General features: G+C 41.2%; 1 protein-coding gene across 1 annotated transcript in view; it reads left to right on the top strand.

Moving 5' to 3' along the window:
- The window catches only part of ANKRD55 (ankyrin repeat domain 55), a 133,669-nt gene that overhangs the window by 41,414 nt on the left and 67,723 nt on the right, over window positions 1-24,532 (top strand). Inside the window, exons 2-4 of the mRNA XM_030798602.1 lie at window positions 7,027-7,149; window positions 15,521-15,651; window positions 21,230-21,339. Coding sequence (XP_030654462.1) covers window positions 7,027-7,149; window positions 15,521-15,651; window positions 21,230-21,339 — 364 coding nt within the window. The remainder of the gene's footprint in view (window positions 1-7,026; window positions 7,150-15,520; window positions 15,652-21,229; window positions 21,340-24,532) is intronic.

Here is a 24,532-nt window from a genome sequence, read left to right as displayed (position 1 = left end):
TTGGCACCATGCCCTGGAACTTCCTAGCCTCAAGAACCATGAGCCAAATAAGTTTATTTATAAATTACCCCGTCTATAGTATTGTGTTATAGCAGCAGGAAACAGACTAAGACAATAGTATTTTCAATGAATGATGCTGGAAAAACAGGATAGCCACATGGAAAAAAATGTATTTGGACCCTTACTTTACATCATATATAAAAGTTAACTCAAAATGGATCAAAGACCCAAACACAAGACTTAAAACTGTAAAACTCATAGAAAAAAGCCTAGGGAAAAGCTTCATGACACTGGATTTGGCAATGATTTCTTGGCTATGACATCAAATGCATAGGCAACAAAAGAAAAAATTGACAAATTAGACTACATCAAAATTAAAACCTTTGTCATCAAAGGACACTATCAACAGAATGAAAAGGCAACCCACAGAATGAGAGAAAATATTTGCAAATCATATACCTGATAAAGGTTTAATATTCAGAATATATAAAGAGCTCCTACAACCCAGCAACAAAAAGCCAAACAACTCAATTAAAAATGGGCAAAGGATTTGAATAGACATTTCTTGAAAGATATGCCTATAGCCAATAAGCACATGGAAGAATGCTTACTGTCACTAATATTAGAGAAATGCAAATCAAAACCACAATGAAATACCACTTCACCCTCATTAGGATGGCTATTATTTTTTTAAAAACCCAAAAAATAAATAATAAGTGTTAGCAAGGATATAGTGAAATTGAAACTCTTGTGCACTTTGTTGGAAATACAAAATGGTGCAGCTGTTTGGAAGACAGTATGGTGGTTCCTTCAAAAATTAAAAATGGAATTATCACATGATCCAACAATTCCACCCACTTCTGAGTATATACCCAAAATAATTAAAAGCAGGAATGCAAAAAGATTTGTAGACCCGTGTTCACAGCAATATTATTCACAGTAGCCAAAAGATGGGAACAACCCAAGTGTCCACTGACAGGTAACGAATAAAGAAAATGTGATGCATACATACAATTAAATATTACTAAATCTTAAAAAGGGAGACAATTCTGACACATTCTACAACATGGATGAACCTTGAGGACATTATGCTAAGTGAAATAAGCCAGTCACGAAAGGACAACGGTTATTGATTCCACATACATGAGGTGCCTTTAGTAGTCAAATTCATAGACAGAAAGTAGAATGGTGGTTTCCAGGGACTGGGGATGGGAAAGAATGGGAAGTTACAGTTTAATGAGTATAGAGATTTGGAAGATGAAAAGATGAGTTTCAGTGATGGTTACACAACAGCGTGAATGGACATAATGCAATTGAACTGTAAGTACACTTAAATGGTTAAAATTTCAAATTTTATGTATCTTTTACCATAATTTTTTTTTTTTTTTTGACACAGAGTCTCGCTCTGTTGCCCAGGCTGGAGTGCAGTGGCGCGATGTTGGCTCACTGCAAGCTCCGCCTCCTGGATTCGTGCCATTCTCCTGCCTCAGCCTCCTGCACAATTTTTTTTTAATTAAAAAAACTCTTTAACCATCTGAAGGCTACTATCATGACCCCATGGAGTAATCTTCAGAGTAGACACATTTATTTCCTTCAACCATTCTTCACGTGACATGATTAAAGTCCATTCATACCTCCAGTCACTCACCTCTGAATGTTCTCCAGCCACTATACCCCTGTTTAATTGAGACCATAGACCTCAGTATGACACTGACCAGTTAAGAATGGAAAAGGCCTATCACTGCCCTCAATATGGCTACTAGATTTGGTAATTCAGCCAGACTTCCTACTAATTTATTACAACGCTGTTTATTTCTATAGAGCTAATTTTCCAACTAAAACCCCAAGTTCTTTTTTAAAACGTTTTATCGGTCAGAACTTTTTCAGTGATTAAAAAGAAAATCCAAACGAATACACAAAATCTATGTAAATTGACTTAAGCTGGAGGCATCACATTACTTAACTTCAAATTATACTACAAGGCTATAGTAACCAAAATAGCATGATACTGGCATAAAAACAGCCACGTAGACCAATGGAACAGAACTGAGATTCCAGAAACAAGTTCACACATTTACAATCAACTCATTTTTAGCAAAGGCACCAAGACATACATTTGGGAAAGAACAGTCTCTTCAGTAAAAGGTGCTGGGAAGACTGGATATCTATATGCAGAAGAATAAAACTAGACACCTATCTCTCACCATATACCAAAGTCAAATTTAAATGTAAGACATGAAACTACCACAAAACATTGGGGAAATGGTTCAGGACATTGATCTAGGCTAAGATTTCTTTTTTCTTTTTCTTTTTTTTGGAGGGGGGCGGGGTGCGGGGCAGGGCAGAGAAAAGCTGTCCACCTTTCTCTGGTAAGAGAAAGATGTCACCAGGTGGCTTCCAGGTTCATGGGTGGTAGAACAAAGCGACAGTGTTGTTCTCGACAACCCCAGTCAACATATCAAACATATCATTGCTTTTCATGGGCTCTAATTGGGTCACATCCCTGAATCAGTCTCCATGGCCAGGATAATGCTAGTGCTGAGTGGCTTAGTTCTAAGCCACATGTTCTGCCCCTGACCAGGGATATAGTCAATTCCACTGAATCAGCCTGTGGGCTAGAAAAGCAGAGGAAGTAGTCCCTAGAGAATAATCAGGTTAATCTTATCAACAGAGAGAGGGGAAGTTGAGTGCAAAAACTACATACTTAACAACCCTTCAATCAGTTCAACTGGATATTTTGTGGACTAAGATATTGTTACCAGGGGTCCTTGTTCTTAGAGCTCCCAAGATGGTGGTGGGGGGCTTCCAAGATGGTAGCAAGACTCGTGTTATCTGACCTGGGGTTCTTGGCCTCACGTATTCCAAGGAATGGAATCTTGGGCCATGCAGTGAGTGTTACAGCTCTATTAGAAGCCATGGGTCACGGAAGAGAACCTAGAACCCAGTGACTAGTGTTCAGCTCGATTAGGATGAACCCAGGCACTTAGCCGTGCAGGAACAATGGCAAGCCTTTAGCCCGATTGGGAGCAGCAATGGGTGCTCGCTGGATCAGGAGCACAGCGGACACCCTGCTAGATCCAGAGGGATAGAAGTCAGCGGCAGGTCTGCGACAGCAGCAACCAGCAGTGGTGGACAGTGAGCGAAAGCTCAGCTCGAGCCGTAACAAACATGGACCAGAAGAGTGTGCAGTTGCAAGATTTAATACAGTGAAAACAGAGCTCCCATACAAAGGGAGGGGACCCAAAGAGGGTAGCCATTGCTGGCTCGAATGCCTGGGTTTAAGTCCCGGTCATTGTCCCTCCCACTGTGCTCTCAGACAATAGATGATTGGCTATTTCTTTACCTCCTGTTTTTGCCTAATTAGCATTTCAGTGATCTCTCTTTACTACCTGATTGGTTGGGTGTGAGCTAAGTTGCAAGCCCTGTGTTTAAAGGTGGATGCGGTCACCTTCCCAGCTAGGCTTAGGGATTCTTAGTCGGCCTAGGAAATTCAGCTGGTCCTGTCTTTCAATATGTTACTCTACCTTTGGCTCTATTAAATACCATTTAATTAGATTTCTGGCAAGATATTTCGGGGATCATAATTCTATCAGGCAATGCATTCATTGTTTCTCTCAGCTGTATGTGGTCGACAGTGTGATGAATGTGCCTTGCATATTTTATTGCACTCAGTGATGAACGGATTGTGAATACATTTATGTCTGTTATATAGGCACATTATATAACATATGAACAGGCTGTTAAACACAGAGCTCCTCAGCCCACCACCAGGATCTTCCTCCTGAAGTGATACCACCAGCATCTTTGGATGCGGTCACACAACCAGACACCAGCTCCATCTTTGTCCTATTTCTGGGCCCTATTTCTTGTGCCCAAATATACTGTGAGAAATCTTAACAAAATGTCTAGAGTCCTGGGAAGGTTCCTAATGGAGACTAATGTTCTGTGCACTGTATGGACTTTTTGTCTAATCATCATCAAGAGACTATTTTCTCTACATGTCCTAGATTTCTAATGCTTTCTAAACGCACCAAAAAAAAATTTTTTAAGTAGCAGTAGTCACAGCAAATATATACACTATTATATGCCAGGCATTGTTCTAAAAGCACACAGAATTAAATATTAACTCATTTTTTTCCTCACAACAAACTTATAAGAGAGGTAGGTAGTTATCATTATTATCATCATTATTACCTTCATCTTAAAGACAAAGAAACTGGCCAGGAACAGTGGCTCATGCCTATAAATCCCAGCACTTTGGGAGGCCAACATGGGAGGATCGTTAGAGACCAGCCTGGGCAACATGGCAAAACCCCATCTCTACAAAAAATACAAAAATTAGCTGGGCATGGTGGTGCGTGTCTGTAGTCCCAGCTACTCAGGAGGCTGAGATGGGAGGATCACTTGGGCCTGGGAGGTCAAGGCTGCAGTGAGCCAAGATCACGCCACTGCATTCCAGCCTGGGTAACCCAACGAGACCCTGTCTCAAATAAACAAACAAACAAAAACAAGGAAACTAAGGCCTGGAGAGGGGACGGCCCAAATCCACACAGCTGGTCAGTGCAAGCTGGGACTGACACTGAGGTTGTCTGCGCTCATCACAGGAGTGGCATTTGACCTGGACACCCCTCCTCTCTCACTTCTGGCCCCCAGGCAAATGTGCAAGTGAGTCTGCCTAAAACAAACAAACGAAAACAACAAAACACTACCGTGGGTAAGTTAGGGAACAACCACTCACTTTACAAAACAGTTTGTTGTCATAAATGAATCACTTCCAATGGCAAGTTCCTTTGGGGACAGACAGGTCAACCGGCTAAAAGTCACTTATGACTTCCCAAAAATACTGGGACAGAGAAACCGAGGCAAAGGGTTAGGACCACTGCCAACTAAAGATCAATTAGAACTGAAAACTAAAAACTATCTTTGACATAACGTCCACATTAGCAGAAAAATACAACTTAAAAAAACCTTTTTCTCTTTTTTTACTTTTTTTTTTTTTTGAGACGGAGTTTCACTCTTGTTGCCCAGGCTGGAGTCTAATGGCGCCATCTCGGTTCACCACAACCTCCACCTCCCGGGTTCAAGCAATTCTCCTGCCTCAGCCTCTCGAGTAGCTGGAATTACAGGCATGCGCCACCACGCCCAGCTAATTTTTTGTATTTTTAGTAGAGACGGAGTTTCTCCATGTTGGTCAGGCTGGTCTCAAACTCCCCACTTCAGGTGATCCACCCACCTCAGCCTCCCAAAGTGCTGAGATTACAGGCATGAGCCACCGCACCTGAACAGTGGCTATGCTTGGGGGGCAGAGGAGCGTGCATGGGAGGAACTGTGTTGAGTCGATCAACACAGCCTCTCCCTGGAGGCCTCCTCTTGAGCAGAACTCACCTCCCAATCCTCCCTGTTCTCCACTTGACCCACAGTTCTTTTGTTGTTGTTGTTTTGTTTTGAGACAGAGTCTCGCTCTGTCGCCCAGGCTAGAGTGCCGTGGTGCGATCTCGGCTCACTGCACCCTCTGCCTCCCAGGTTCAAGCAATTATCCTGCCTCAGCCTCCCAAGTAGCTGGGATTACAGGCACATGCCACCACACCTGGCTTATTTTTTTGTATTTTTAGTAGAGACTGGGTTTCTCCACATTGGCCAGGCTGGTCTTGAGCTCCTGACCTCAAGTGATCCACCCACCTCGGCCTCGCACAGTGCTGGGATTACAGGCATGAGCCACTGCACCCAGCTCCACTTGACCCATAGTTCTGTTGTCGCCTTTTTTTTTTTTTTTTTTTTTTTAAGACAAGTTGTCACTCTGTTGTCCAGGCTGGAGTATAGTGGCACAATCATAGCTCACTGCTTGAACTCCGGGGCTCAAGCGATCCTCCTGCCTCAGCCTCCTGAGTACCTGGGACTACAGGTACCCACCACAACACCCAGCTAATTTTTAAAATTTTTGTAGAGAGAGGGTCTCACTCTGTTGCCCAGGCTAATCTCAAGCTCCTGGGCTCAAGCCATCCTCCCACCTCAGCCTCTCAAAGTGCTGAGATTACAGAGCTGAGCCATCATGCCTGGCCTGATGTTGCCTTTGACCATGCTATTAGTTGGTTCAGTCGTGCACAAGGCATAATGCAGGTGGCTACCAAATTCAAAGGATTTGCCTACAGTTCTGTTTCTTCTGGGAATTCCCTCTCATGAAATCTCAGGTGGTTGAAATGAAGAGACTTTCATGAAGGGACAGCTTGCAGAGATGAAGCAGGGCTGAAAGAATGAACTAGGGATGCTGAAGCTCCACAGACTAACATCAGTGGGAAGCCATTCCCATCCTTACAGCTAAGAAGGATGGGAGGGGACCGTTTTATCAGGGAACCCAGAGAGACTGACTCTGCAGAGGAAGAGACTGGCTCTGCCAAGATCCTAGTGGGAGAGAAGTGGCTCCTGCCGAACACTGCACTAGGGGAAGGCAGGAAGAAATGTCCCATCTCTCTCTTCTCCCCATCAGGCTCCTGCCCGTGCCTCTCATGGGCAAGCAAGAGGGTGACGGAGCCTGGGTGGAGCACTCGGCAAGGGTCAGTCCTCAGGGTACAGAACACGGCGGGAAAGGCTGCCTCACCCTCTACATCTGGAGAACAGAGAATGGAGAGCACAGTGTCTCTTTCAAAGGTAGTAAACTGAGTCATTGGGAGGACAAGGAACATGTTCCAGATCAAAAAGGGCAATGCAGAACCAAGATGAGGGCCGCACTTTCCTCTCTGGGCTCACTGGCTTCGAGAAGCCTGAATGCCTGGAAATAATCAGAAAATCTCAAATAACGTCCAATCCCTCGGGTTCCTTTCCAATACACGGCGGTGTTACAAATGGCATGAGTGATCCACCTTTCTTCAGAAGTGGTGAGGGAGTGTGTAGCCAGGATGACTCAGTCTTCTGCCTGGATTCACTTGAGAAGTTTTAATGAATCACTTGTGTGGGTGATGACTTGGGTATTGTTATTCTTTCAGTGAACTGGCTCCACACACTAACATTGTGTCTGTTTGATGCACGAAGGTGACTCATCTGAGGAAGTTGACCTGACCATGGTTTATCAGGCAGCCTCTAATGGAGATGTCAATGCTCTGACTGCAGTTATTCGGGAAGACCCTTCTATCCTAGAGTGCTGTGACGGTGAAGGTGAGCTATGTATGCATTTTGAATCCAGAATGTTCTGCTCTATTTTTTTAGAGATGGCTTTCAGACATGAGCAATGTTAATAAATGTATATCTGACCAGCCATTTTGACACTGTGGCTAATTGCAGATACCTTGGTATTTCTTTAAATAAGGGGTTAGACACAAAGTTTCAGATTATTTTACATCGCCTCTTATAATGAAGTCATCAGTTCGAGTTTGTTTTCAATATCTTTGTATGAATGACCAAAATTGATAGGTCAAGTAGTTAGGAAAGGGTACGGAAAGAGCAGGCTACTTTTGGTAGCAATGGATGTTGTGAAAACGTAACTGTAAAAGGCAAAGAGCAAGGATTTCTGCTTCTGGGAAGATGGAGTAGATGCATTTCTTTCGTATTATTTCTGCTAAATGCAACTAAAAACCCTGGACGTTATATATAAACATAAAAAGACTCTGGAAGATGGAGATAAAATAACAGACGAACTGAGATCTTCTGACTCAAGGAATGACATGGTGTAAGTGCCCAGGGTTTTCTTTTTGCCTTGTCTGTCCCAGAGCTGATGCTGAAGAAGCTGGCAACCCAGAAATGTCAACAGGCACAGACCAAACAGCAAGAAAAACAACAAAAGCCTTCTCTGTCAGGCAAAAGGACCAGGAAAGGAACAGCCTAGAAAGACAGAACACTTTTTAGACAATAAGTCCCTCCTCCAGCCAAACACCACAAAAAGCCATGGGGCTCCAGCCCCACTCATTCCAGCAAAGACTAAGTAGGAAACCTGGATTTCTAATGCCACCTTGCAATAATGAGGTGGCACCCCTTTACTTCCCCTTTACAGCAGTGCCCATGGAAGCCAGCTAAAATAAAAGGTTTAAGATCAGGAATCTCATAATATAATACCCCAAATGTCCACGTTTCAATAGAAAATTATTTGTCATACCAAGAAACAGGAAGATCCCAAACTGAATGAAAAAATAATCAACAGATGCCAATGAAAGAGATGTTAGAATTATCTCACAAAGATTTTCAAATAACCGTGACAAAAATGCTTCAATGAGCAATTGAAAACATGCTTAAAACTAAAGAAAAAAATAGAAAGTCTCAGCAAAGAAATAAAAGACATAAGGGAAAAACCAAATGAGAATTTTTAAAAATCAAAAATACAATCATTGCAATGGTTTAAAACTCAGTGAATAATCTCAGCAGCAGAATGAGGATGCAAGGGAAAGAATTAATGAACTTGAAAACAGAACAGTAAGAAATAGCCAATAAGAAATAGATAATCTGAAGAGCCCTATAATTAGGAAATTGACTTCATAATTTAAAAACCTCCCCCAAAAAAGATATCTTCAGGACTAGATTATTTCACCAGAGATTTGTGATCCTCCCACCTTGGCCTCCCAAAGTGCTAAGATTGTAGATATGAGCCACCTCACCTGGCAGATTTCTACATACTTTTAAAGAATAACCAGCATCGATTCCACATAATCTCTTCCAAAAAAAGAGATGAGAAAACACATTTCAGTTATGTTTATGAGCTAGCATTACTTCACTATCAAAACCAAAGACGATGTAAAAAAAATAAGCCTATAGACCAGTAGTCTTCATGAATGTAGATATAAAAATTCTTAACCAAATATTAGCAAATAGAATTCAGTAATATACAGAAATAGGCTGGACAGGGTAGCTCACGCCTATAATCCCAACACTTTGGGAGGCCGAGGCAAGCAGATCACTTGAGGTCAGGACTTGAGGTCAAGACCAGCCTGGCCAACATGGTGAAACCCCATCTCTACTAAAAATACAAAAATTAGCTGGGTATGGTGGCATGCGCCTGTAATCCTAGCTACTGGGGAGGCTGAGACACGAGAATTGCTTGAACCCGGGAGGCGAGGTTGCAGTGAGCCGAGATCGCACTACTGCACTCCAGCCTGGGTGACAGAGCCAGACTCCATCTCAAAACAAAAACAAAAAGAATCATACACCATGGCCAAGTAGGGTTTGTTTTAGGGATGTTAGGGATGTAAGACTGGTTCAATACTTGAAAGTCAACGTAATCCACCGAATTAACCAGCTAAGGCAGAAAAATCACATGTTCATATCAATTAATACAAAAAAGCTTTAGACAAAATTTAACACATATTAATAATAAAAATCTCAGAAAAATAGGAATAGAGGAGAGCTTCTTCAACATAAGGAAGAGTATCAACAACAACAACAACAACTCTAGAGCTAAGGTTTTACTTAATGGTGAAAGTTTGGGTGCTTTGCCCCTAAGACCTGGAACAAGGTGTGAATGTCCACTCTCACCACGCCAATTCAGCATAGTGTAATATGAGTGCAAAAGGGCAAGAAAAGGAAATAAAAAGCATACATCTTTTATTTTTTTGACAGAGTCTCACTCTGTCACCCAGACTGGAGTGCAGTGGTGCAATCTCGGCTCACTGCAACCTCCACCTCCCGGGTTCAAGCAATTCTGCCTCAGACTCCCGAGTAACTGGGATTACAGGTGCCTGCCACTGCGCCCAGCTAATTTTTCTATTTTTAGTAGAGACAGGTTTCACCATGTTGCCCAGGCTCTTCTCAAATTCCTGACCTCTCAGGTGATCCGCCCACCTTGGCCTCCCAAAGTGCTGGGATTACAGGCCTGAGCCACTGGCCCGGCCAAAAGCATACATCTTGAAAAGGAAAAAAGAAAACTATTACTTTTTGCACAATTTGATTGTCCTCATAGTAAATCCTAAGGAATTTACCAACATACTCCTACAACTAAGTGAGTTCAGCAAGGTCACAGAGTACAAGACATAAATTTTATTTTTGTATACAAACAATGGACATGCAGACATCGAAATTTTAAACTATAATGCCATTTAAAATCACTCAATAAAAAGAAACATTTAGGTGCAAATACAATAAAATATGTACAGAACTTGTATGTTGAAAACTATAAAGTGCTAATTAAATAAATTAAAGATCTTAATAAATGGAAAGGCATACCATGTTTGTGGACTAGAAGGCTCAACATAGTAAACATGCAGTGCTCTTCAAATTTGTATACAGGTTTAGCGCAAATTCTGAAGAGACATCTTGGCATAAGATGGAGACCACAATTTCTACCAAACCCCAGCAAGATTTTTTGTGTATATAGACAAGATTAGCTAAAATGTGTATAGAAATACAAAGGAACTAGGATAGTTAAAACGATTTTGAAAAAGAATAAAGTGGAAGGAATCAGTATAACCAATTTCAACTACATTCAAGCTACATGCTATAGTTTGAATGTGGTCCCTCAAATTTCATGTGTTGGGATCCTGGTCCACAATGCAGTATTGTTGAGAGGTGGAACCTTTGGGAGATTATTGGGATTAATCCACTCATGGGTCATTGTGGGAGTGGGTTAGTAATCATGGGAGTGGGTCTGTTATAAAAGCTAGTTTGGTCATTTCTCATGAGCCCCCTTGCCATGTGATACCCTGTACCACCTCAGGACTCTGCAGAGAGTTCCCACCACCAAAAAGGCCCTCACCCAATATGGCCCCTCAACCTTGGACATCCCAGCCTCCAGAACTGAAAGAAATAAAATTCTTCTCTTTATAAATTACCCAGTCTCGTGTATTCATTTATAGCAACAGAAAACAGACTAAGACAGTACAAAAATCAAAACTAGCTGGGTTAATCCATCTAGAGTATTCAGAGTTATGCCTGATACATAATAAACACTCAATAAATACAAGCTATTATTGTTGCTTTTGGAATTTCATAACCTTACTGTAATTACTTTGCACCACCCAGGACAAGACAATGAGTCTCAAAGTGGCTAAGTTTCTTAGCCAAAGTTTCATAGCTAATAAAATAGCTGGAACTGGAACCCAAATATTCTGTGTCCTTGGTTAGTGCTCTTTCTGCTCCTTATCTTATAGTGCAGATGTCTTAAAGTTCTTGAACACTTTACCATGTGGCAAAGTGGATCATTTAAGGACACAAGATGCTGAAGTTACCTTCCTGCACACCTTACCTAACCAAGTTGCTCCACCCTTTATTTTGCAGAATTTAACAATTTTGACAATTTGCAATTTTTTCCTTGGATTTTTTTAAAGGAAAAATGTTACAGAGCAGTTGAAGGCCCTTTTTATCCTTTTCTGATTCCACCCCTTTTCCCTTCATTCCTCTAAAATGACTAAGCACTATTCTGAAGTTGGTGTGTATCTTTCCTTTTTCTGTTTTCCTGCTTTAACTATTTTTACTGGGTTTAGAGCAATCTGTTGTTATTTTGATTTATGAAATTTACATAAATAATAGTGTGTATCTTTGCAATTGGCTTTCTTCACTCAAAATTATGTCTTCAAGATTTATTCAAGTGGATCTGGATTAATTTAACTCGGACATTTTAATTGCTCTATGACACTTCTTTGCATAAATATAACATAATTTATGTATTTCTCTATTAATGTTCATTTATGCCATTTCTTGTTAGTTTAATTCTTCATTATCATCTTTGATTATATCTCTTTGTTCATCAATGTGAAATTTTCTTTATGAAATAAACTTGGAAGTGGAATTACAGGGTTATAGGGTATAAGCACCTATAATTTTATTAAATGTTGCCACATTTATGCCCAAAAATGGTTGTCCCAACTTATACTTTAACCAACAGTATGTAAGAGTTTCCCAAATCCTTGACAACATCTGGCATTTCAGATGTTTTATAATTGCTAATCCAATATGTATGAAGTGGTTTCTCAATGTCATTTCTCAATGACATTGAGAAATATAGAAATATGTATTCCCTAATTATTTGAGAGATTTAGAATCTTTCATATGCTTATTGGCTTGTGTCTGCTGTCTCTCAAATTGCTCCTATACTGTTTATTTCTTTCTGATTGAATTATTGATGGTATTTATTTAGTTAAGCTCATAATTTTTTCTTGGTTTTATGAATTAAAATAACCTCCCAATCTGTACCTTGCCTTTTCATTTCATTTATGGAATCTTATGTAATACAGAAAATTTTAATTTGAATATAATTGAATTTAATAAAATGTTTTCTTTATAGTTTGCAGTTTTTATGTCTTCTTCAGTAAGGCCTTACTGGTCTTAATGTTATAAAATATACTCGTCTATATATTTTATAAGTTGTTAAATTTTGCCTTTCATATTTGGTGTCTAATCCATTTGGAAAGTATTTATGTATGATGTGAATTTTAGATCTAATTTTAACGTATCCCTTTTGTATAGCCAGTTTGTCAGCACCATTTATTGAATACCTTTTTTTTTCCTACTGATTTGTGATGTCACTTTGGTCATATATTGAATTCCTCCATAGGTCTAAGTATTTCCTGGACTTTTTCTTCTGTTCTGTTGATATATTTATTGTTTTAATTACCATGGCTGTATAATCTTGTTGGTTCAAAAAGCAATAATCCTCTTTCGTTCTACTGTAAAATTGTCTTGAAAATTTTTTTGGCACTTTAAACTTCCAGATAAATTTTAGGATTTTTTTCAAGTTTCACAACAGCTTTGTTGAGTTTTTATTAGACTTGCAATGAATGTACAGATTTATTTTCAGGAAATTGATAGCTCTATTATATTGAGTCTTTTACTTCATAAACATAGTATCTTCCCATGTTTAGTTCTTCTTTTATGTCACCCAGTAAGTTTTATACTTTTTATCCACGTAAGTCTTGCTCTTCTTCAGTTAGATTTATTCCTAAGTACCGTATTTTTGTTGTTGTTGCTATTGTTTTTTGTTACTTTTCTGATTGCTTTTGTTTAAGGAAGACCTTTTCTTTTATATATGAATTTTACATACAGGAACAATGCTGTACTGTCTTATTTGTTTTATTTTGAGGGTTTCTTTTTTCCATTTTCTACAAGGACAAATGTACCAACTTAAAATAAACTTTGGAACCCCATTTGGAGATAAATCTGTCATTCCTCCTTAAACCTCAGTTAGAGACACCTCAGGAAAATTATTTTAAACTTAAGAAATATTTGGGCCAGATGCAGTGGCTCACGCCGGTAATCCCTGTAGTTTGAGACATTGACGTGGAAGGATTGCTTGAGCCTGGAAGATCAAGGCTGCAGGGAGCCATGATCACACCACTGCACTCCAGCCTGGGTAACAGAGCAAGATGCTGTCTCAAAAAAAAAAAAAAGATTCGTTCAGTAATCATTTGGTTATGCATTTAAGAATTGCTGTTTAATATCTTCCCGGTACCAGGTACAGTGGTTGGTACCAAGGATTCAGTTTTGAGCATGAGAGATGTGGTTCCTTCCACTTCGAATTTATAGCTTAGAAGTGACAAATTTTAAACACATGATTATGCTCAATCAATGCATAATTGTAAAATATTAAAAGAATTACTAGAGAAAAATGAAGGATGATGAAAAATTATAACATGGACATCCAGTTCACAATGGAGGGTCAGGAAGTCGTTCCCTGAAGAAATTTATATATAAGCTAGGCTGTCAAGATAGATGTAAATTAGCCAGACATAGCATGTAATTTTATGAAAACAATATCTAGGGATTCTGTTTTTGGTTTGTGTGTGTGTGTGTGTGTGTGTGTGTGTGTGTGTGTGTGTTTTGAGATGGAGTCTCACTCTGTCACCCAGGCTGGAGTGCAGCGGCACAATCTCGGCTCACTGCAACCTCCACCTCCCGGGTTCAAGCAATTCTCTTGCCTCAGCCTCCTGAGTAGCTGGGATCATAGGTGAGTGCCACCATGCCCGGCTAATTTTTTTTGAATTTTTAGACAGGGTTTCACCATGTTGGCCAGGCTGTTCTTGAACTCCTGGCCTCAAGAGATCTGCCCACCTCTGCCTCCCAAAGTGCTGGGATTACAGGCATGAGCCACCACACCCGGCCTATCTAGGGATTCTTTAGCTTTACTTACTGAGCATTTCAGATTCACAGATTGCTTCAATAATTGCCTTTTGCAGCATGTCCTTTTTTTCTCTCAATAGTTATAATTACCACTTGTTGACAGGAAGAAAGGAAGGGAGGAAGAGAAAGGAAGGAAATTTTGCAACTATTTTAAGACATAGCACTTCATTGCTGCTTTTTCCCAGTACAGATGACTGAAAGAGTTTTAGAAGGAAAAAATTGGAGAGAAATTGAGTTGCCGACTGCAACTCAATTTCTGGTGTCCTAGGGACTGCACTGCAAAGCTCATCACTCCCTCCTGGCAATGGTCAAATTCAAATATTAAAGAAAACTTTGGCAAAAGGGACACTTAGAAGTTAAGACTCAGCCACAGGCTGGGCGCGGTGGCTCACGCTTGTAATCCCAGCACTTTGGGAGGCTGAGGCGGGCGGATCACGAGGTCAGGAGATCGAGACCATGGTGAAACCCCGTCTCTACTTAAAATACAAAAAATTAGCCGGGCGTGGTGGCGGGCGCCTGTAGTCCCAGCTACTCGGAGAGGCTGAGGCAGGAGAATGGCGTGAACCCGGGAGGCGGAGCTTGCAGTGAGCCGAGATTGCGCCACTGCACTCCAGCCTGGGCGACAGAGCGAGACTCCGTCTCAAAAAAAAAAAAAAAAGACTCAGCCACAACTCTGAACTCGGTGTTCTTTCAGTGAAAACAGAAATCTTGGGATTTACCCTTTCTCGGGGATTTCTCAGGGTCATAGCTTGCAGTTCATCTGGAGAAGAATCACAATCTCCAGTCCAAAGACATCTACACAAGTCTCAGCTGGGCAAGGGGTGAATCTGAGGTTTGAGTTCTTCACCTGAAGGAATAAGAAGCACCTGGATCCTGCCTCACGAGGCTGGCTTGTTCCAACAGCCCTGCAACGTTCATCAAAATGTGTAATTTCATCTCTATTTTTATTCAGGAAGAAAACACATAAAAAACTAAATGCCTTGACCTATATTGATTCTGAAAACAGAGAAGCATTTCAGTACAGGTGGCCACTTTTTCAGCAAGAATTTGTGCAATCCAAGGCTGGGTACTGTTGCTGCCCCTTAGCACCTGCCACCCCCAATAAAAGTGTGCTGAACCCATCTGCCCAGATAGAGCGGCTTTCCAAAGTCACTCCTAGATTCTACATGGTTCAAGCCAAGTCAGGATAAATCTGCCTGTTATGTCTTAAATTATGCTGGTCCCTGACACAGTCATAAGCAATTTTTATCATCTACCCAAAATGTTTTACTCAGCCAATTATTGCAAAATTGCAAAAGATTGAAAAGAGCCAGTAAAAAAAATACATAGTTTATAGAGATGTAGCAACAATTAGCTTCATCTCCCTTCAGTCCCATACAAACAGCTGGGTTTGTATTGCAAACAGCAAAATAAATGAACAGGCCAATAAAGCCTGCTCATCAGTTTCATGGGTCAAACATTATTTAAAGGCTGTTGAAATGTCTCATTCCAGGATGCACACCCTTGATGCATGCAGTTTCTGGACGTCAAGTGGACACAGTGAAGCTGCTGTTGAAGATGGGAGCCAATATTAACATGCAGGATGCTTATGGCCGCACAAGTTTATGCCTGGCCACCTACCTGGTACTGACTTGTGCCTGTCACAGGGTCTAAGGAGCAGGGTAGGCTAAGGGTGTCACTATGGGGTCCCAGTTGCAAAGGAGCATTCTTGGATCTATGCAGCTGGCTAAAGGAGCTAGAACTTGAAGCTTTACTCCAATCATCTTCAACATTTATATCCCCACTTAGAGTTGGTTTCATGAATTTGGGCCATTTTTGATCTTCCTAACAATCCTCTAAGACAGAGGTGATATGGCCATTAGGGAAACATTCTTTTCTATCTTAACAGCATCAGAATTTCTCCTGGGGTATTTCTGGACATACTTGGTGCTTCTAAAAACAATCTCCCTAAATAACCCCAACAGGGTGGGAATACTGTGAAGATCCAGTTAACATCTGTGGGGTAGGATTGGTTGAGTAGAAGCTTGAGGCTGAGGAATGTGGAGAACAATGAGAACTGGGAAAGGTGGTGGGAGGGACTGGAAAATAGAGAACAGGGGAGACATAGCAGGCTCTTAAAGGGACAACGCCAAGCAGAGGACTCAGCCCACAATCAGGGCTCAATTTAACAACTGTGTCGTAATGCTAGTCCTCACCAGTAGAAATTTCAGTTCAGCATTTCCCAATATTACAGCAAGCTTGGTTAAGCCTTACTGAAAATCCTCAAGACCCTCTCCTTTCAAACTCTTCTTGCAATCCTTTTGGGAGATCCTAGGGGTGCCTTGAGTCCATGTCAAACAAGTCCTAACTACCACATGGAGGTCATCCTTTTTCTTCCTCTCCAGAGAGGTACCCAGAAATCTTTACTATGACCACCATTGCTACCAGTGCAGCTTCTTGCATTTGCAATGGCTTGCATTTGCTATTGCTGCCCACTGATGGTGGTGAATTTACTCTGGACCAGCCCCATTGAAGGTGTCCTGCTGAATTAAATCACTTCCCTTTCCCAAACACCACCCTTTTCTGCCATGATCTAGCATAGATTGCAATGAAGCATTGACCAAGTCTCACAGAGATTTCCTTTAGAGCCTACTTTTTCATTTTCTATTTGTGCTCTCTCTCTAGAACTCACATGCAAATCTAGGAAGAAATTTTCAAACTGTGGTCCACAGATCGTTTGTGTCAATAACTCTTGGGGTGCTTGTTTCATATGCAAGTGCCAGGCTGGTCTGATGGTAGAGGGTTATCAGAACTTATTGACATTAGTGTCAAATGCAGGTACCGAGGTATACCCTAGACCTTCTGAGTCAGATACTCTGGGAGCAGGACTGGGGTAATTGGTGCTGGGGGAGTGTGCATGTTAAACAAACCTCCTTGGCAATTTTTTTTTTTTTTTTTTTTTTTTTTTTTTTGAGACAGAGTCTTACTCTGTCACCAGGCTGGAGTGCAGTGGTGCGATCTCAGCTCACTGCAGCCTCTGCCTCCCGGGTTCAAGCGATTCTCCTGCCTTAGCCTCCCAAGTAGCTGGGACTACAGGCGTGCACCACCACACCCAGCTAATTTTTGTATTTTTAGTAGAGACAGGGTTTCACCATGTTGGCCAGGATGGTCTCGATCTCTTGACCTCATGATCTGCCCGCCTCAGCCTCCCAGGCAATTTTTAAAAACTTGCCTGTCAAGTTTAAAAGCCACCGGTCTGTGCATATTAGCCGAAGTCCCATATCTCAGACAGACATGTGGCTGTCCTCCTAGCCCCCTCCCTTCTAGCACATGCCTTAAGAACTGCTCTTGCTATGGACTTTTCCAGTGTCTGAGCTGAAGAAAAGAGAAAACTGGGATAAGGGGGTAGAGGAAGGGGATAGAAGGGGTTTCTAAAGTTGACTGCCACTAGCAAATAGAATGTAGTAGAAAGCAAACTGTCCCCCTTTCAAAGTTCAAAAATTCAAAATTTTACATTTCTTTGACTAGAGAGCTATGCAGGAGACTGGGAAGAAGTACTCCTCTAAATCACAGTGAATAATGATAGGCACCCTTGGAGCCTAGAAAGTTGACACCTTTGCAGACAACTCTTTCTAGGAATATATTCTAAGGGCTGCGTGAGGAGAGTCTGCCAGCAGGACACCATGTGGTGCCACCTTTTTAACTCTGCCCCCATCTCCGTGTGGCTCCCCAAGGCAGGACCCTCCATTGTTCTGCTGAGGCTAACGGGAAGCGGTTGTCCTGGAGACTGCACCGTGAAGCTCATCCCTCTCTCCTGGCAATGTTCAAATTCAAGAATTAAAGAAAAATTTCGCAAACGGGACATTTAGAAGTTAAGTCTCAGCCATAACTCTGAACTCAGAGTACAAAAAAACTTTACCACAGATGTGTCAAACTCAAATAAAATATGTAGAGTTGAGACCAGGCGCGGTGGCTCATGCCTGTAATCCCACCACTTTGGGAGGCCAGGAGGCTGGAGGATCACCTGAGGTTGGGAGTTTGAGACCAGCCTGACCAACATGGAGAAACCCTGTCTCTACTAAAAATACAAAATTACCCGGGCGTGGTGGCACATGCCTGTAATTCCAGCTACTCAGGAGGCCAAGGCAGGAGAATTGCCTGAACCCAGGAGGCGGAAGTTGTGGTGAGCCAAGATGGCGCCATTGTACTCCAGCCTGGGCAACAAGAGAGAAACTCTGTCTCAAAAAAAAATATATATATATATACACATATATGTGTATATATATATATGTATATATATATGTATATATATGTGTATATATATATGTATATATGTGTGTATATATATGTATATATATGTGTATATATATGTGTATATATGTATATATGTATATATATGTACATATATGTATATATACACACACATATATATCTCTCTATATGTGTGTATATATATACATGTATATATATATAGAGAGAGAGAGAGATACAAATCTCTACATTTAACATATTATTTGATATATAAGAATTGCAGCTGGGCATGGTGGCTCACGCCTGTAATCCCAGCACTTTGGGAGGCTGAGGCAGGCGGATCACCTGAGGTCGGGAGTTCGAGACCAGCCTGGGCAACATGGTGAAAACCCATCTCTACCAAAAATACAAAATGTAGCCAGGCATGGCGGCGCATGCCTGTAGTCCCAGCTACTTGGGAAGCTGAGGCAGGAGAATCACTTGAACCCAGGCGGTGGAGGCTGCAGTGAGCCGAGATGGTGCCACTGTACTCCAGCCTGGGCGACAGAGTGAGACCCTGTCTCAAAAAACAAGAAAAAAAAGAATTGCAATTCAGGGCATACACACAGACCAGGTGGTCCTCGATATGTCCAAAGAATGAAGAGGAAGTTGTAGGTTTTATTAGAAGGAGAAATGTTACATATTGTTTTTCCAGAAAGTTTATTGGCACTAGTCGAGTTTTGGGGAGCTGGCAAGCTCTGACTGGTGAGTGACCATGGTGGGTAAAATTTGTCTTTGAGTTGCAGCAGATTTTTCAGAAGCCGTTAGATAAAACTAGTTATTATAGGCAGTTTCAGCAGCCAGGCTCACAGATAATTGCATTTTGGGAGCAATGTTATGTGCCCTGCCTGCTTTTTCCCCTAACTTCTCAACTCTGGTTTAGTAGTTGGATACAACAAGAAGGACCCAATTCAAATGATCAGATTTCACAGGTGTGTGAGGTTGGTTAGGCAAATCACTGTATCTCTTTGTGCTTTCTCCTTCATTTGTAACATGTAATAAAAAAAAAAATGCCCATCACAGCTGAAGAATAAACACTTGGGGAATCAGCCAGCACATAGTAGGTATAAAACTCATTTGTTGGTTCTTAATAGTGACTGACCAAGGGTTTCAGATAGTACATTCAATGGTTTTCTTCTTTTTATTTTCAGGAAAAAAAAAAATCAGAAAACTATTGACACACACAGAGTTCCAGGAAATGTTGCAATATGATTTTTAAGTGTTTCAAACTTTCCCCCACCAAAAGATCTACTTTTCAAAAACTGTAACTCTTTGGCAACTCTAAAATTTGCCCAGCATGCCTTTCTTTTGGGTCTCTGGGTCTCATTTCTTTTAATCTGAGAACTTGATGATTTAGACATTAACAACTAGAAACAGATTTAATGCATCAGTAAACTATGACTCAATACTGGAAATGCCAGAAAAATACTTGCTTCTACTTAAGACTTAGATATTAATGGTCAATTCTACAAAATCATATTCAATATTTATACTCTGAGTTTTGATGCATTTTTGTTGATTTTCCTTCCAGACTTTTCAAAACCAAAAGGTTTTTCTTATCATTATCTTCCTTCTTCTCCATGCATTTATTAACATTTTGATTTTTTTTTTTTTTCTTGAGACAGAGTCTCAATCTGTCACCTAGGCTGGAGTGCAGTGGCAACATCTGGGCTCACTGCAAGCTCCGCCTCCCAGGTTCACGCCATTCTCCTGCCTCAGCCTCCTAAGTAGCTGGGACTACAGGCGCCCGCCACCACGCCCAGCTAATTTTTTGTATTTTTAGTAGAGACGGGGTTTCACCGTGTTAGCCAGGATGGTCTCAATCTCCTGGCCCTATGATCCACCCGCCTCGGCCTCCCAAAGTGCTGGGATTACAGGCATGAGCCACCCTGCCTAGCCAACATTTTGATTTGTATTGCTTTCAACATAAGGAGGAAATATCTTCAGTCATCTTTCTCATTTTACTGGATAATTTTGAGGTTTACCTAGACGTGAATGTAGGAAGGTGGGAAGCCTGCTTCTGAACAACGTAGAGGGTTATCCTATTATTCTTCATAATAATAATTTCATCTATTTTTAAGTATACTTATAATTGGGCAAATAACCCAAGCCATTCTGGATGAACGTAGGAGACATCCTCTTTAGCACGCGAGCCAAACTTGGTTATCAATAGGTATGGGTCAGTTAAAGTAGCATGGGAGGGAGGGCTAGCCTGAAATTATACCTGCCCTTTGAAATGGGAGAGACAATGAGAAGATGACCCAGCAGTAAATGTTGACCGAGGAGGAGACAAGCATGAGATGTGGCCATATCAGGTCTCAATCTAGACAATTGTAGACAGCAGGTTTCAGCAGTTCACATAAAGTTTCTTGAGGAATTTACAGGTGGATAAAACATAGCAATGGGAAACCTTTGGAAGGTGCTGGTGATGCCTTATATTTAGGGATTCAAGCTTTCAGCATCAGAAAGATCGGTCAACAAGGTGGCAGGGTCCCAGCCATTGCAGTGGTGCTCAGGTTAGACTGCTAGGCACTGGGAGGGAGACTGACTTGAATAAGCAAGGTGCTGTCCTTGTGGTTACTAGAAAAGGAGCTTGCAATAGAAGACCAAGGCCCATTTATCATGCGTCTGAGCTTATATGTGTAATACCAGTTAGTGGCCCTAGAAATGGGGAGGGGGAGATGGAGAAATTCTAAGGTCAGTCTGCATCTAAAGGGGAAAGGTCCTCCCGTAAACCTGGGAATCTGTACTTCAAGACCTTTGGCCCTCTGTTGAGGCATCTAAGATGGAGTTGTGGTTCTTAACCACTTCAAGTCAAATAAAATACGTTTTTAGCCAAACCAGAGAAAGGGAAAAAAATCTAGAGAAAGTTTGTTGGACCATGTTACGTGAGCTTCTGTTATATAATGATGTGGTTGCTCTTGTATTTCAGGGCTGGCTTGAAGGCTGTGTAAGTCTACTCAGAAATGGTGCCAAGCACAATATCCCAGATAAAAATGGCCGCCTGCCACTGCATGCTGCCACTGCTGAGCCCGATGTGAGGTAAGTGGCCAGGTTTACATGATGCTCAAGTTGGGAGTGACTCAACTTGTGTGGAAGGTCATCTAATCCATCCCTCTGTGGCTGATAAAAAAGAAAAAGAAAATCATCTTTTCTTTTTTTTTTTTTTTGAAGTTGCAGAAGATAGGACCACAACAAAATATTCTAGAATAATCTCAAACTGTCTCCTCCTACTTTGATAAAAGTTTTGTCTCCTAATCTTTAAGAAGACATGCTGTTTGTCATCATCAGAATTCATATATTCATTCATTCCATTAATCAGTCAGTCAATTATGCATTCAACAACTATTTTTTGAGCACATGTTATGGACCAAGGACTGTTCTAGTCCTTTGAAATTCTACAGTAAATAAAACAGAGTCTCTGATGTCACAGGGCTTATATTCTAGTGAAGCTCTTAAGCATACCAGTTAACAAATAAATAAGATCATTTCTAATAGTGACGAGGGCTATGAAGAAAATTAAATAGGGCAAAAGAGCAGTGACTGGGCAAAAAGGTTAATGTCTAAACCCAGGGCCATGCCAGCCTTTAGGAGCTGGGAGGAGGCAAAGGAGCCAGCAGCAGGGAGATTGGGGTTAGAAGGAAACCAGAAGTGTGTGCTCCTAGAAGCCCTGTGAAGAAATGCACTCAAGTAAATTGGATGATCAAGAAGGCCACCTTTTTGTAAGATAACTGAGCGATGAAGGAAAAGGTTTTGTCCATACCAAGGATAGCTTCTCCATTCCTCTGTGTCTACATGGCCTCGGTCCCCATTCTTCAGAAAGCCCCTCAGAGCAGCTGCTAACAGCATTTCTACTACGGAATCAGTAACATGGTGGACCCTTTCTGCTGTGCAGAACATGCCTCTCACAGAAATTGAGCATTTCCAAGCCTAGGTCATAGGCCAGCAACACAAGGAGTGTATTCTATATACTTCACCCTCTCAACTCTGTGTCCAGAACTAAAACCTGAAGCTCTGTCTGGGTTGAGGAGCCCAAGGCCACAATCTTCCAGGCTGAGGAATAACAAGATTTCTTTACTTCAATCTCTTTTACAGTAAAATAAAAGGTCCTGGGAAATTCCAGGACTATTCCCAAGGCTTGACTCTTATTATATTGGACTATGTCCAGAAATAACAGAAAACTAGGATTTACCCAAAGCCCAACAAAACAAGGATGTTTAGAAAAGAAACAGCAAACCCAGACAGTTAACAATCAATAGACATCATGAGGGGATGACTCCCCCTTGATGAATTAGGAAAAACAAAAAAAAAGAATGACCCCACAAAAATACTTAGTCACAAAATCATACTGTTTTCCCAAGAGTGGTCTTTAGAAAATAACTTTAAAATGTACCTTTTCTGTTTCTTCTGTCTTAATTTACTCTACGTAATTGCTTTTACTTGCCTCACTTGGAGTGGTCATTTCAAAACCTATTAACTGATTCTGGAAGATTGAAAGAGCCCATTTAAGTTATGGTAATTATAGCTGTTGTAACACATAAAATCCAAAGTTTCAGTGTTTTAACACAACAAAAATTATTTCTGGCCAGGTGCCATGGCTCACACCTGTAATCCCAGCACTTTGGGAGGCCGACGCAGATGGATAACCTGAGGTGAGGAGTTCGAGACCAGCCTGGCCAACATGTACTAAAAATACAAAAATTAGCCAGATGTGGTGGTGAGTGCCTGTAAGCCCAGCTACTTAGGAGGCTGGAGCAGGAGAATCGCTTGAACTCAGGAGGCGGAGGTTGCAGTGAGCTGAGTTTGCACCACTGCACTCCAGGCTGGGCGACAAAGTGAGACTTCGTCTCAAAAAAAAAAAAAAACAGTTTCTCAGACATGTAACCATGCAATGTAGGGGGGTGGTAGGTGGCTCCCTGCCACATGGCAATTCAGGGACCCAGGCTTCTTCCATTCTGTAGCACCTTCATCCCCTAAGAGCACAGAATGCCTTTCATTCAGCCTGCAGATGGGGAAAGAGGAGCACAGTAATCCCCCCTCACCCTGGAGGGGATACGTTCCAAGACCCACATTGATGTCTGAAACCTCAGATAGTACCAAAGTCCATATATGCTATGTTTTTTTCCTCTACATACATACCTATAAAATTTAACGTATAAATTAGGCACAGTAAGAGATTAACAATAATAATAAAATAGAGCAATTACAACAATATGCCAGTATCACCACTCTTGCACTTTGGGGCCACTGCTAAGTAAAATAAGAGTAACGTGAACACAGTGCTGTGATACAGGGACAGCCGATCTGTTAACCAAGATGGCTCCTAAGTGACTAATGAGAGCAGAGTGTAGTTAGTGGCAGATTTCATCATTCTACTCAGAATGCCGCACAATTTAAAACATGAATTGTTTATTTCTGGAATTTTTCATTGAATGTTTTTGAACCACAGTGAACTGTGGGTAACTGAAATAATGGAAAGCGAAACCACAGATTAAGCAGGGACTACCCTATAGAGAAGCCACACTCAGTTCTTTAAAACCTCAGCCTGCAAATGACACAATTCATTTCTGCTCATATTCCATCAATAAGGACTAGTCGTTCGACCACATCTGGTTGTAAGTTGCTCTGGGGAATATAGTTTCTAGCCAGGAATCCACCTCCCAACAATGCCTCCAATCCAGGAAAGGGGAACATGGATTTTGGTGAAAAGCTCGCTGCCTCTGTTCTTAACCCATTGCACCTAAGGGGTAAACTAAGCCTTGTCAGTCAAAATTACATTCAATGTCAATTGGATCAGTTGATCGGGTTCATTCTCTGAAATCACTGCAATAATAAGTTGAAAATCAACCCAAGTGTACTTCCTCTTTGTGGACTTGTGTTTCTATTTCTTATGATGCTTATCAGTACTCCTCGACTCTTGAGATCTACATTAAGCTGCTGTAACTAGGAGAGCAGAAAGTCGTGGCTTCCCCTCTCTTGAAACCGTACATAACAGCCCAGCCACCACCCCTAGATGGGTTGAAATAAGAAAAATAAACATCCTTCTGTGTGCAGATGACATAGTTAGTTATATTGTTCAAAAAGCCCTTAACTGATTCTGAAAGACGAAATTCTGCTTTAGTTATGGCAATGCTAGCTACTTTAACTAATAATCCCAAAAAGTTAAGATTGATTATTCCAAAACCAAAATTGTTATTTCTAGTAAATCCTCTCCAAAGATTAACTGGGTTAAGTC

This window comes from Nomascus leucogenys, chromosome 18, assembly GCF_006542625.1.
Source record: "Nomascus leucogenys isolate Asia chromosome 18, Asia_NLE_v1, whole genome shotgun sequence".
Taxonomy (NCBI): domain Eukaryota; kingdom Metazoa; phylum Chordata; class Mammalia; order Primates; family Hylobatidae; genus Nomascus; species Nomascus leucogenys.
The sequence above is the reverse complement of the archived record's forward strand: the minus strand, read 5'-3'. Positions and strand labels throughout refer to the sequence as shown.